This window comes from Henckelia pumila, chromosome 2 (assembly GCF_033568475.1).
Source record: "Henckelia pumila isolate YLH828 chromosome 2, ASM3356847v2, whole genome shotgun sequence".
Lineage (NCBI taxonomy): Eukaryota > Viridiplantae > Streptophyta > Magnoliopsida > Lamiales > Gesneriaceae > Henckelia > Henckelia pumila.
The window spans coordinates 1179063-1192885 of NC_133121.1; the positions used below are offsets into that span (position 1 = coordinate 1179063).

The following is a 13823-nucleotide window of genomic DNA, read 5'->3' on the forward strand; positions in this document are numbered from 1 at the left end:
TATGATGAACTGATCAAGATACGGCTGAAATACCCGGTTCATGAGATTCATGAAAACCGCTGGAGCATTGGTCATCCCAAATGGCATCACTAAGAACTCGTAATGCCCATAACGTGTCCGGAAAGCAGTCTTGGACACATCTGCATCTCTAACTCGCAGCTGATGATAACCAGATCGCAGGTCGATCTTGGAGAACACCGAAGCTCCCTGCAACTGATCAAATAAGTCCTCTATCCTCGGCAGTGGGTACTTATTCTTCACTGTGACCCTATTGAGCTCTCGATAATCGATGCACAGCCTCATACTGTCATCCTTATTCTTCACAAATAACACTGGAGCTCCCCATGGAGAAAAGCTAGGACGAACTAAGCCTTTCTCTAATAACTCCTATATCTGCTCCTTCAACTCTTTCATCTCGGTAGGAGCAAGTCTGTATGGTGCCTTAGAGATAGGCACGGTGTCTGGCACTAAGTCGATGCTGAACTCTACATCTCTCACTGGTGGAATTCCTGCAACATCCTCCGGAAAGACGTCCGGAAAGTCACGAACCACCTCTATCTCTGATAATGATCTGCTAGATGGTCCTGAGGCCGTGACAATACTTGCTATAAAACCTTGGCAACCCCGTCTCAACAACTTTCTCGCCTGAATAAGAGATATCACCTGAAGAATATCACTGCTCTGAGATGCATGGAAGGTAAACGGGTCACCTTCTGATGGTTTTACTGACACTGTCCTCCGACGAAAATCAATCGAAGCTCCATTGACTGTCAACCAGTCCATACCCAATATCAAATCAAACCCGCTCAACGGCAAAACCACTACATCTGCGCGAATGGAGTGCCCCTGTAGCTCTAACTCCAGCTCTCGGATGACGCTAGAGGTAGTAATAATCTGCCCTGACGGCATAGTGACATCATAACCACTGTCGGCAATCTCAGGTGTGATGCCTATCCGTCTGATAAACTCTAGGGAGATAAACGAATGCATAGCCCCTGAATCTAGCAACGCAAACGTGGAGTTGCCTCCAACTAGAATTCTCCCTGCACGCAAAAGAATCCCAACAATTTCATATTATTACTAAACTTTTCCCCCAAAGATGAGTCACTAATAACCCTTAATTCTAATCACAAGTAAAACATGCTTCCTATTCTAACATGCAGATAGGAAATCCCAAATAACAAATATTCCAAAGAAAAATCGAAATTCTTAACCAAATGAAGAAATCATAAAATACTAAGGGTAAGATATACCGGTGATCAAGGAGGTGTCTGGGTCTGCCTCCTCTGCCTGCATAACGAACACTCTACCAGTGGTGTTTTTCTTCCTCGGGCAGTTAGCTATCTGGTGCTCTGGCTCTCTACAGTGGAAACAAACTCCTGCTCCCAGAAGACAAGGTCCCGAATGCATCTTCTGACACTTCGGGCAAGTAGGAAAACCTCCAGTATTAGGGACCCCGCCCCTCGGCTGTTGTGGCCTCTGCTGCTGGTTTGGGCCCTTAGACGGCCCAGTATACTGCTTATTCGCAGGAGGCTGCGAAGATGGTCGCTGAAATCCAGACTGAATTTGTCTCTTCCCCTGCTGCTCTCGCTGTATCTCTCTCCTACCCTCCTCTGACCTCAGTGCTCTACTAACTGCCGCCTCATATGTAGCGACGTCCATCATACGTACGTCATGCTTGATATCCGCCTTCAGTCCCTCCTCAAACTGCCTCATCTTCTCCGGTGGACTGTCTGAAATCAGAGGCACAAAATGACAGCCTCTCTCGAACTGTCTCACATACTCAACCACTGACCTGTCCCCCTGTCGGAGACTCATAAACTCCCGGATCATTCAACTGCGCACATCCTCCGTGAAATACTTGGCGTAGAAGATACGCCTAAACTCCGCCCAAGTCAATGTAGTAAGATGTACACCCCTGGCAGCACCCTCCCACCAAAGAGTTTCATCGCCCTTCATCATATAAGTCGCACAGTTCACCCTGTCGGCGTCAGTAATCCCCATGTATGCAAAGATGGACTCCAAAGAGCGAATCTACCCCTCAGCCACCAATGGATCGATGGTACCAGTGAACTCCTTCGGCCCCTTCTTCTCGAACCGCTCAGCAACGTCCTCCTCGTGGGACAGTCTAGGACGTGCAGCCTGCTGCTCCAACAGAGCAGTAATCCCAGTCATCATGTTTGCATTGGCCTGCTTCAATGCTGCAATAGGGTTCTGCGGAGGTGGAGGTGGAGGTGGAGGTGGAGGTGGAGGTGGAGGTCCCCGCGTCTATTCATCGGTCTCGGAGGCATTCTGCACCACCACATTTTTTTTTACGTAAATCAACATGCATAACTAAGTACTTAAAAATTTTCTGCTAACATAAATGCTTAAGTCTTAAACATGATACGACTAAATCAGACTAAAAGCAATTAAAACTTACAGACCGGTAGCGTGGATTTCTGAGCTCGCATAGCAGTAATGACCCCTCTAAGGACCGTGCTTTGATACCAACTGAAACGACCCTAACTCTCTAAATATAAATAAATATGCGAAATTTTTTTTATACACTTACTAAGTAAAAATATATACATACATGCCCATACATATATGCACAGAATAAATAGATTTAAAAATAAATAACTTAAATAAAAATGCAACCTTTAATAAATTAAATATCCGAGTCTAACATTTAATAAAATACTGACATAAGCAAAATAAATAAAATTTGCATGCACTGAAAATATTTAAATAAAAACATACAATAGTGTCAATTACTGAAAATAAATAAAAATATATAACATGATAAAATATTCGAAACATGCATATAGACTCAGACAACGGTCACGGAGTCACTGCATGTCCGCTCATAAGTCCTCGTCGCCGGTGGGTACTACATCCTCCTCTACGTACTCACCTGCACCATATCAGTATAGTGAGCCTAGAGGCCCAACATGCTAACATAACAAGGGTTTAAAATAATTTAAATCACTTTAATACTAATACATAACATATACATGAATGAGCATGCTTAAAAATATCATGAACATAACATAAACTTAAATTAAACTTGAATATCATAATAATACATAAACATTGTTGAGCAAAGTATTTTCTAACATCGAAAGGTCGTATCCATAGTGTAACCATACATACATTAAATACTGATCAGCGTGGTAAACCAACGTACGTGGCGGTGACGAATCACCTCTTAAATTAGCAGTAAACTGCCCTTCAATAATTCACATATGGGGACGAATCCCCCTCAAATTGTCACACTACTTCAACTTCCAACATAAAATTATTTTATTTTGCTCAACCTTAAACATTAAATCATGCATAAAAATTATTTCATGAATGCATGCACTTAAATAAAATGTGTGTCCTTCATATATATTTAATTTAATTTCATACTAACATATAAATATTAAAAATAACTTCCATGCATAAAAATAATTAAATATATAACCAGGACACATGCAATTTCTCATGGGTTGTACTGAACTGCTGGCCCTAACACTCAAGATCATTTTCTTAAATTCTGGCCCATTAACATACTTAAGCCCGTTAACACATTTCTAAGCCCAATAATTTAATTAAAGCTCATTAGCACATACTTGGCCCAATAACAACTTAATCTGGCCCAATGGGCCCAAAAGCCCAAAGACTGGCCCAATAACTTCCATGGGCCCCCAAGCTCATAAAATTATTGGGCTAACTTACTTAAATTTATTTAAGCCCAAAAATAATTAAATTTAATCCAAAATAATTAAGTGGAGCCCAATTAAATTTTTGGGATTTAATTAGGCCCATTTAACATTTAATTAAACTTAAAACTTAAAAATAAAAATACCCGAGCCCGACTAACTTGACCCGAACCCAACTAACATAACCCCGAACCCATTGACTTGACCCGGACCACCAACCCAACCCGGACCACCAAACCCTAACACGAACCCTACACCCTATCCCGCTGCTGCTGCGGCCGCGAGCAGCAGCCCTTCTAGGGCTGCTGCCGCCCTGCTCCGGCCGCCCCTAGCCGGAGCGCCGCCGCCCAGACGTGGCCCACCTCTGGACGGTCCTAACCTGCACCAGCCCCCAGCCCCATGCAGCCTGCACCACCATAACCGAAGCCCCTTCCACTAGCCCTAAACCTGCGCCGATCTGCACCAAAGTTGGTGCAGTCAAGTCCAGCCCTTTCCTAGCCCTCTCCAGCCTTAACCATCGAGCCATGCCTAGCCTAGGGACCCTAAAGAACCCTGACCAGCAGTCATACGAGCCATGGCTAGGAGAAAACGTGAATATGATCAACAAAATACAAGAACCATGCGCATACATCCAAAAACCGATTTGATCTTCTGAAATTTTCAATGAAAAGTCTGATGCCTACACACACACGCATATACTATAAAATAATAATTAAAATATTACTAATAATAAAAATCTGATGTAAAAGCATAAATCCCAAAATTATAATTTAAGGAATTTTTAAAATTTAATAAAAGTCATTAAAATGACTTATTTTGGCTAAAAATAAATCCTTAAATAAATATATAAATAAATACTAAAATTTTCTTGACAAAATACCTTAAAATATTATTTTTAGGCTCATAAAACTCATAAAATATTTTTGGCTAAATATTTTGGTATCTCGTCCGTCCACGGTCTCGTCTACGCAATCAAAACAATTAACTTCCATAAATCATGAAAATCACTAATTATGGGTTAAATGCTTAAAAATAACTTAAAACATGCACAAATAATTTCACATAATTATTTAACCCATAATCTAAAATTCTAAATAAATAAAATCCCTAATTATGCATGCGAATTTACGTACTAAAAATATTGGGTGTTAGATAATGTGGACTTGAGTACTGCAAGTGCTGCTGAAGAGTGAGCAAACCCTGTCACTTTTGTGTGCTAAATTACCCCCAAGCAAAAATCTGTGATGGAACTCAGCTTTAAATGTCATTTGACTTGATTGTTTTTGTTAGAGAAGGGGAGGTTGTAGCAGATTACTCAGATCCAACCATGGGCCAAAACAACATGCCCATATATAAAGTTTACACCAGGAGGCACAAGGCCCAGGAAGGCAGGAAGTGACAGTTGTATGTCACGCGGGAAGGTGGAGTTAGGGGAATAAATAAATGGGGAGTGGGAAAGGGGAGTTAGTTAGCGAATATTTTGTAGTGGATTCTCGTTTGAGAATTGGGGTAAAAGAGATTGAGTGTTTTTTTCTTTTATCTGTGAGAATTTTATTTTCTTTCGGCGATTGCTATTTCAGTTCATATAAAAATAATTTTTTAATCTTCATTTCAATCTTCACGTGATCGTATCAAGTGGTCCGACCTGCTGAATATCGATCGGAGAGACAAATGGCGATCACACGTGCTGATGAAGCATTAGAAAAGTTTTTCGGAGGATCGGAGGAGCGGGGCAAAATGATGGAGCTGCGGATGCAAGGTTTGGAGGCAAAAATGGAGGAGCTAGGGGAAATTCGAGTTATAGTACAACAAATTTTGAAAGGAATGAGAAACAAAGTGACAGAGAATGAGAGGGAGGAAAGTAACTGGCAAGCCAAAGACAAAGGAACGAAGGAGACAATTAACCGAGAAGAATTTGGGGGCGAACAGAATACTGGTAACTTATTTGGGAGAAATTTTGGATTCGACGAGATGAAGCATGCTATGAAGAGGATTGATCTACCTTCGTTTGACGGGGACGATCCACTTGGGTGGATTGCCAAAGCTGAACACTATTTTGAAATCAACTCCACTCCTCGACAACATTGGGTTCTGATTGCTTGTAATTTCATGGAGGGTCCAACGTTGCATTGGTATCGTTGGATTAAAAAGAAAATTCAAGAATTAACATGGGAGCGATTAACTAAAGAGCTGTTGAATTGATTTGGGGACTGCCAGGAGATGTATCCGTATGAACAGCTGATGTTTTTACGCCAAAATTCCTTGAAGATGGATGAATATATACAGAAATTCTAGTTGTTAGTGGCACAGGTACCAGAGCTACCTGAACACAATACCTCGGTATTTTTTGGGTGGGCTGAATGAGGAGATCCGGGTGAGGGTGAAAAACCATGGACCGACTACAATGATGAAGGCGATGGCGCCTACATGCAATATCGCAGTTCCGATTTGGGCCAGGATCCTCTACTGTTTTGGGATAACAGCATTCGGTGCTGTTATCCCAAAACGGCACCGTCTCCCTATTTTTTTTTCATTTTATTATTATTATTTTTTTCATGGGCATTGTTGGGATTTTTTTTTTGGGCTTTTCACAAGACATTGACTTAACGTTTCTTTTTCTTTGACTCCATACTAATGTTTTTTTTCATTTGTTTTGTCATTTCTTTGTCTTCAACGTATTAGGGATTCTTCTTCCTCCAAATTTTTTTCCCTTCGTTACCAAGATTTTTATTCTCTGTTCCATTTTTAAAAACAAAATTTCAAGGAATCTTCAACAACAATGCAAGGTAAACAATATGTATATTATTAAGTCTGTGGTATAATTAATTCTTAGTATAATTAGTTCTCTGTTTTTTTTTTCTTTTTTTAAAATTGTTGGCGTTGTTGCAAGAGAAGTGATGAAGAATTTATGGACTGTGTTCCCTTCTTCTTGCAAATATCACGTGTTAATTCTTTGTTTCGATGTCATGCTCATGATCATGCTCATGATCGATAGTTTATACACTGTAGTTTCATGAAATCATTGAAATTCATGGAGAATCTATGGATTGTGTTCCCTTCTTCTTGCATATATCATGTATTAATTATTTGCTTCAATTTTTGCTCTTGATCAATATCTTATGCATTGTAGATCATTGAAATTCTCAAATGTTAGTGCTTTCGCGTGCCAAATTTCGAGGTTGTAGATAGTATCGGTAGTTTTTAATTGTTTTCTTGGATTGGTCTAACTATCTTTTGGTATCTGAGTTTTGGAAGAAAAGTTGATAAAAACTCAAGAGATTGCACCTTTTTATTCGTGGATAACATTATTGCTTCATGAATTAATTTGGTTGTTAACTAGATTGATAGTTAGTTTGCAAGGAACACTGTTTCGACCAGCCTCCTTGAGGCTTCTATCACTTCTGGCATTCCTCTTCTCTGGTATTAGTTGTGGGTTTTTCCTTTTTCTAGCTATTTTTCGGAAAGAGATGACAGTTCAGAAATTTTCGGATGTTGTTTGCTTCATAGTTTTTTATGATTAAATGCTTACTTTCCTATGCATTTCTGGCTCACTTTAAACTGATTATCCTATGTGTGACTGAATGCAGATTTCATATATCAATACTGAGACAATCCAAAAATCTAATTGATCAGCCGACATTCTTGATGGATTTCAGTTCAGATTTTGAATTCAAGCCTGAGATTGGTATGATATTTAATAGCCTAGATGAGGCTTGGAAGTTATGGATTAACTATGGTGGAAAAACTGGATTTGGAGTTCGAAAGCATTTTTTTAACAAGAACAAGAATGGCATAATAACTTCATACAAATATGTTTGTTGCAAGGAAGGTGTTTGCAAGGAAGACAAAAGAGATTCTTTGACAATTAATCCTCGGCTTCAGACTCGAACAAATTGTAAAGTAAGAATGGGAGTCAAACACGTGGACAATAAGTATAAGGTTTATGAGTTTATCGAAGAGCATAATCATCCTCTCCATCTTCTAGAGGCAACTCACATGTTAGCTTCCCAACGTAAAGTTACAGAAGTCCAGGCCTATGAGATTGATTTGGCAAAGGATGTTGGGCTTAAACAAAAATCAACTTTTCAGTTGTCAAGTATACATGCAGGAGGAAGAGATGGTCTAGGTTATACCATTTTGGATGCTAAAAACTATATTCGATCCAAAAGACAGAGAAGTATGGTATATGGGGAAATTGGTTGTCTGATGCGTTATTTTCAACAACAATTATCCAAAAATCCATCATTTTACCATGCTAATCAGATGGATTTGGAAGAGAAGATAACTAATGTTTTTTGGGCCGATGCAAGAATGTTAATTGACTATGAATACTTTGGAGATGTTGTGTCATTGGATACCAAATATTGTACAAATCGTGCACACCGTCCACTTGCTATATTTTCAGGTTTCAATCATCATAGTGGAACAGTGATTTTTGGTGCAGCACTTTTGTATGATGAAACTGCAGCATCGTTTATTTGGTTGTTTGAAACTTTTTTTAGAGGCACACAAGCAAAAAAAGCCTCTAACTATCTTTACCGATCAGGATCAAGCCATGGCAAAGGCCTTGCATGAAGTGATGCCTGAGATATTTCATGGATTGTGCACATGGCACTTAATGCAAAATGGCATCAAGCATTTGGGAAATTTGATGAAGGATGGTTCTCATTTTTTAACTGATTTTAAGAGGTGCATGTATGGTATTGATGATGAGACTGAATTTGAAGAGTCGTGGAGGTTTTTACTTGAAAAATATAATGTTCATGAAAACACATGGCTGCAATCTACTTACAATATAAAGCAGAAATGGGCAACTTGTTATATGAAGAATGCTTTTACTCTTGGTATGAGGAGCACACAACTAAGTGAGAGTGTCAATTCTGATATGAAGAGTTGTATGACGCCAGAGTTAGACATAATGCAATTTTTCAAGCACTTTGAAAGGGTCCTGGAGGATAAGAGGTACAACGAGCTGAGGTGTGAATTTGAGGCACGACAAAAATTACCGAGATTAAAACTAGAGAGTTCTCCTATGTTGCGTCAACTTTCTGAAATTTATACCCCTACTGTGTTTCATTTATTTCAAATGGAGTTTGTTTTGTTCGCAGCTGCTTACATTAAATATAGAAATGAAACTCAACCATTATTTGAATATGTTGTCGGGTTAATAGATAAGGACGGAGAATGGAAGGTGACATTTAATCCCAATACCAAGATGATTTTATGTAGTTGTAAAAAATTTGAGATGACTGGATTATTGTGTTGTCATGTTGTGAAAGTGTATGATGTGATGGACGTGAAAAAACTTCCAGAGCATTATATCTTGAATAGGTGGACAAGAAAAGCTCGAAGTGGAGTGGTGCATGATTATATGGGCAATGAAGTAGAAGAAGATCCTAAGCTACAAAGTACAGAATGGTATAGGAAACTTTGTATGATGCTCGTAAGACTAGCAACTGAAGCATCTGTCCATCCATTAACTTTCTCTTTGGTGCATAATTCGGTTTGTGATCTAACTAAGAAGGTCATGGAAATGCGTCTGACAGAAGTGAGCCAAGACAGCGAAGGGGCTAACACAATATCATTAGTACCTTCCATGACACAGGCAAAGGGGTTCAAGAAGAGAATTGGTGTGAAAAAATCAAGACGATTGAAAAGTTGGGTAGAACTTCAATCAAAACGAAGAAAAACAAATTTGAGAGTCAAGGTATATAAATTCATTAATGTCGATATTTTTGAGAAACAAATGATCTAGATCGTTTTTTTACGATTATTGTAGGACATTGAGACACATGGAGAACAATCAATATCTTGTTCAGCACCTCCGGTACCTCATGCGCATCTTCAAGCAACTGGAGGTCAATTCAATTTCACTGAATTCATGATGGTAATTAATTTTAATGATATCTTGAAAAATATTTAAATTTTAATAAAGTTAGACAAATAAAAAAATTATTTTATAAGGTGAAAAGTTTTGGTTTATAATGTGTATTATTATTTCACGTAGGCGCCACTTGACCATCCTGAGTATTCTCTTGAAGCCATGGATTTCAATGAAAATATATCCAATACATATTCTTGATCAGTTGACTTTTTTTTCGAAGGTAAGTGATTTTAATTGAAATGAACTCTTTAGTTTAACTTTTTGTCATTTGCATGACTTATGTTAGCCTAAAGATTTGATGATTATTACTCTATCCTTTTGTGATGAATTCTGTTTTATCGTGTAAAAAAAATATTTTCTCTTTAATTGTCTATATATTATTTTTTACAGTTTAGAGAAAAAGTCATGATCGAAAAAAGTTTTTTAAGAATAGTTTAGGAAAAGCCATGATTGAAAAAATTTGCTCTTCTTTGTCTTTGAAACTATTGCGTGTTATAACTTTAAATTTCACGACTTTCACTTATTTATATTGTTTTTTAGAATTAGTTTAATGACAATGTATGTCATTGATGTGTCTTTACATAATTCCTTCAATATTTAATTTTACTTATATTAATGTTGGTTCTTGGTTGTGTGACGACGTTCATCATTATTCCATGGCTATATGCGGCTTACGATCGGATGATCAGTCAATTTTTCACAAGGAAGACCAAGAGAAGTTTGTGTTTGTAGAATCCACCAATTCTATAGAGACTCAATTCAATTATGTACTTTTGAGTGGATTCGGACAACAATTTTTGCTATATTTATGGTGTTTTGTGACTTTAATTTAAATACTTGAATATAAATGTTTGATTTTATTATCTTTAATTGATTACAATCAACACCAAATAGACATATAACTTAAAAAAGTTATTAAAAAAGCTTAATTGTGAAAAAACTAATTAAATAAATTATGATGTAATAATATAACAGAAGTATATACGTTCAAGAATTTTTGAATAATTAAAAATAGCTTTAAAAAATTATATTTGTTAACCTTGATTTTTGAAGCATTCTAGAGTAACTAAAATAAGGTTAAAAAAATATTTTTTTAAACCTTAATTTTTGAAGCATTTTAGAGTAACTAAAATACGTTTTTTAAAAAATATAGTTGTTAGCCTTGATTTTTTTTTCGGTAGTGTTAACCTCGAGTTTTGAAGTGCTCTACATGTTTAAATGTCCATGAAAAAAAAGGGAAAAAATTGTTCTAAAAAATTAAAATAAACAGACTTAACAAAAGAAGAGGGAAAAAAGGAAAAAAAAGAAATTGAAGGAAGAATGAATCTGTAAGACTGTAACATTGAAAACAAAGAAAACGAAAAAGATTTATATATATATATATATATATATATATATATATTCAAGTCAATGTGTTGTGAAAAGCCCAAAAAAAAAAAAAAACCCAACAATGCCCATTAAAAAAAAAAAAGAAATAAAATGAAAAAAAATAATAATAAGGAGACGGTGCCGTTTTGGGATAACAACACCGAATGCTGTTATCCCAAAACAGTAGAGGATCCTGGCCCTTCAGATTTACGGGAATAAAGGATTCAAGGGTTCGGCAGGTGCGGGGAGTACTGGGTTTTCTAAATTCGGACCACTAAATAATGGCCCGGGGTTTAGACCAATGACGGAGGCCCCAAAAACAACATTTGGGCGAGCTGAGGCCCATTGGGATGGTGATGATAAACTGAAAAGCCCAAATTCCATCCCTAAATCACCGCCAATTGGGCCCGAAAACAATCGCTCCATAACCCCAAATTTTCACATTTGACCGATGGGAGAGAATGCTAAGGAAAGGAGGCTGATCTCTCTCATCAAGAATATTTAAGAAAAAAAGAAAAGGGGCTTTGATTTCGGTGCGGGTTACCCTTCAGCCCGTTACACCGATGTGGGAGCAAAACACTTCGCGTCACTCTGTTAGCCGAAGATGAATTTTGTGGGGGGGGGAGAAGAGGCCGATACACCGCAAGAGGCGGAGGAGGATTTGTCTTTCTTAAAAGAAGGCGAAGATGGAGTAATTAATCAATTTGCTCTACCTTTATTTTCTGTAGGGGAAATTACCCCCACCTCGTACCATGAAATTAAGAAGGGTGGGGGGGGGGGGGGGGGGGGATAGTAGGGAAGGAGAATGATTATAATTGATAGCGGGGCGAGTCACAACTTTATTTCAGAATAACTGGTTAAAGAGTCGGGTTTGGAAGTAGATGCAACAGTCCGCTTTGGGGTTTTTCTAGGGGATGGGCATAAGACAGCAACACAAGGTATTTGCGGGGGGCTGCACACAGGGTATTTGCAGGGGGACAGCAGGTGAGCATGGGGGATTTAGTTGTGGAAGTGGGTGGATATTTGCTCGAATTGGGGGGAGTAGACCTTATTCTAGGCGTGGAGTGGTTACAAACATTAGGAGAGGTGAAGGTGAATTGTCTCAAAATGAGTATGAAAATTCCAATGTTCTAAAAAGCTTTAGGCGGTAGGCGGGCGGCGACCTACCGCCTAGCCGTTTAGGCGGCCGCCTAGGCGGGTTTTTTTTTCAACCTAAAAAATTAAAATCTTGGAATATTTATGAGTTTTACTATGAAAAATAATATTTATGTCTTATGTTTTTCCAGTTTTTTGTGTAAAATTCTTTCAAAATTTTAATAATATAGTAAAATATATATACTAATATATATCTTAATATTGGGTTTGTGGTTCTTTCTCTTCTTTTTAAGTTTTTTTTATTATTTAAAAAAATTAAAAGTTTTTTTTAATTATTAATGGGTAAACCGCCTAGGCAGCAGGTGCCTAGGCGGTGCCCAGGTCGCCTAGGCGGCTGAGGCGCCGCCTAGGCATCCAGTTAATTGGGCGACGCCTCAGCCACTAATCGAGGCGGCGGGGTGCCGCCCATCGCCTAGGCGGGGCGAGGCGTGGATTTTTAGAACACTGAAAAATTCCAACATACGAAGGAGAAACTGTAGAGCAAGGCGACCCTTCATTAATCAGGTCACCTGCCACATTAAGATCTCTGGTTAAGACAACAGTCACAGAGGTCGAATTCTGAGGATTATTGTTTGGGATTTGTGAAAGTACATAAGCTTGTAAAGTACCAGAGAAGCAAATGAGCTGCAAGAGATTAGAGGAACTGCTGAGAGCATTTGAAGGAGTTTTCCAGGAACCGAAGGGGCTGCCACCGGTTTGGAAAAAAGATCATATAATCAAAATCAAAGAGGGAGCAGGGCCAGTTAGTGTAAGACCATATCAATATGCACATAGCCAAAAAAATGAAATTGAGAGGTTGGTGAGTGAGATGCTGACATCAGGAATTATACAGTCCAGCATGAGCCCGTATTCAAACCCCGTGATTTTAGTAAAGAAAAAGGATGGTAGTTGGAGGTTCTGTGTGGACTACCGGGCCTTGAATGAGATCACTGTGCCAAACAAATATCCTATACCTGTTATTGAAGAACTGTTGGATGAGTTACAGGGGGGCTATAGTTTTTTCGAAAATCTATTTGAAGGCAGGGTACCATCAGATAAGGGTAATAGTGGAGGATGTTCCGAAAACAGCATTTCGCACTCATTCTGGGCATTACGAATTCCTCGTGATGCCTTTTGGATTGATGAATGCACCGGCAACCTTTCAAGCAACTATGAACGAGATATTTCGTCCATATTTGCGTAATTTTGTGCTTGTATTTTTCGATGATATATTGTGTCCATTGGCTTATTTTATCAAGGCACTAGCAGATCGTACATTATCCAAGTCCATATATGAGAAAGAACTTATGGAGTTGGTTTTGGCTATCCAACATTGGTGCCCTATCTCTTAGGGCGGCGATTTAAGGTGCTAACTGATCAAAAGTCACTGAGACACCTCTTCATCAACGAATAACCACCCCAGATCAACAGAATTGGTTGGCGAAACTGTTGGGTTATGACTTTGAGGTAATTTATAAGCCGGGGGTCAGTAATGCTGCTGCTGATGCATTATCCAGGGTGTTTGAAGAAGGGGAGTTGGCTACGATAAGCAAGGTTAGTTGGCTGGAAAGTGATAAACTACGGGCGGTGCCCAGCGCCTAGCCGCCTATGCGGGGCTGTTTTGAATTGATGTTGGTGTGATCGAGCCTTGCCGGCTCTGCATGCATTTAGTCCTAGTCATTGTCAATTTATACTACAAAAATTAAATATAGAGTGTATTTAACAAGATTTAGAGTGTAAATATCACTCCC

The 13823-nt window shown here is 38.5% G+C and overlaps 1 protein-coding gene across 1 annotated transcript; it reads left to right on the forward strand.

Annotated features, from left to right (window-relative positions):
• The first annotated feature begins 5357 nt into the window (after positions 1-5357).
• Positions 5358-9768, forward strand: LOC140883012 (protein FAR1-RELATED SEQUENCE 5-like). The gene is made up of 6 exons (XM_073289298.1): positions 5358-5878; positions 7027-7119; positions 7274-8091; positions 8189-9393; positions 9466-9573; positions 9694-9768. Exons 1-6 carry the CDS (start codon positions 5358-5360, stop codon positions 9766-9768), a joined length of 2820 nt encoding a protein of 939 aa, XP_073145399.1.
• Positions 9769-13823: the final 4055 nt, after the last annotated feature.

Coding starts and splice junctions, on each gene's coding strand:
- LOC140883012 (XM_073289298.1), top strand. CDS start 5,358: ATGGCGATCACACGTGCTGATGAAGCATTAGAAAAGTTTTTCGGAGGA. Junction 7,120..7,273: donor TTCTCTGGTATTAGTTGTGG/GTTTTTCCTTTT, acceptor GACTGAATGCAG/ATTTCATATATCAATACTGA. Junction 8,092..8,188: donor TCCACTTGCTATATTTTCAG/GTTTCAATCATC, acceptor AACTTTTTTTAG/AGGCACACAAGCAAAAAAAG.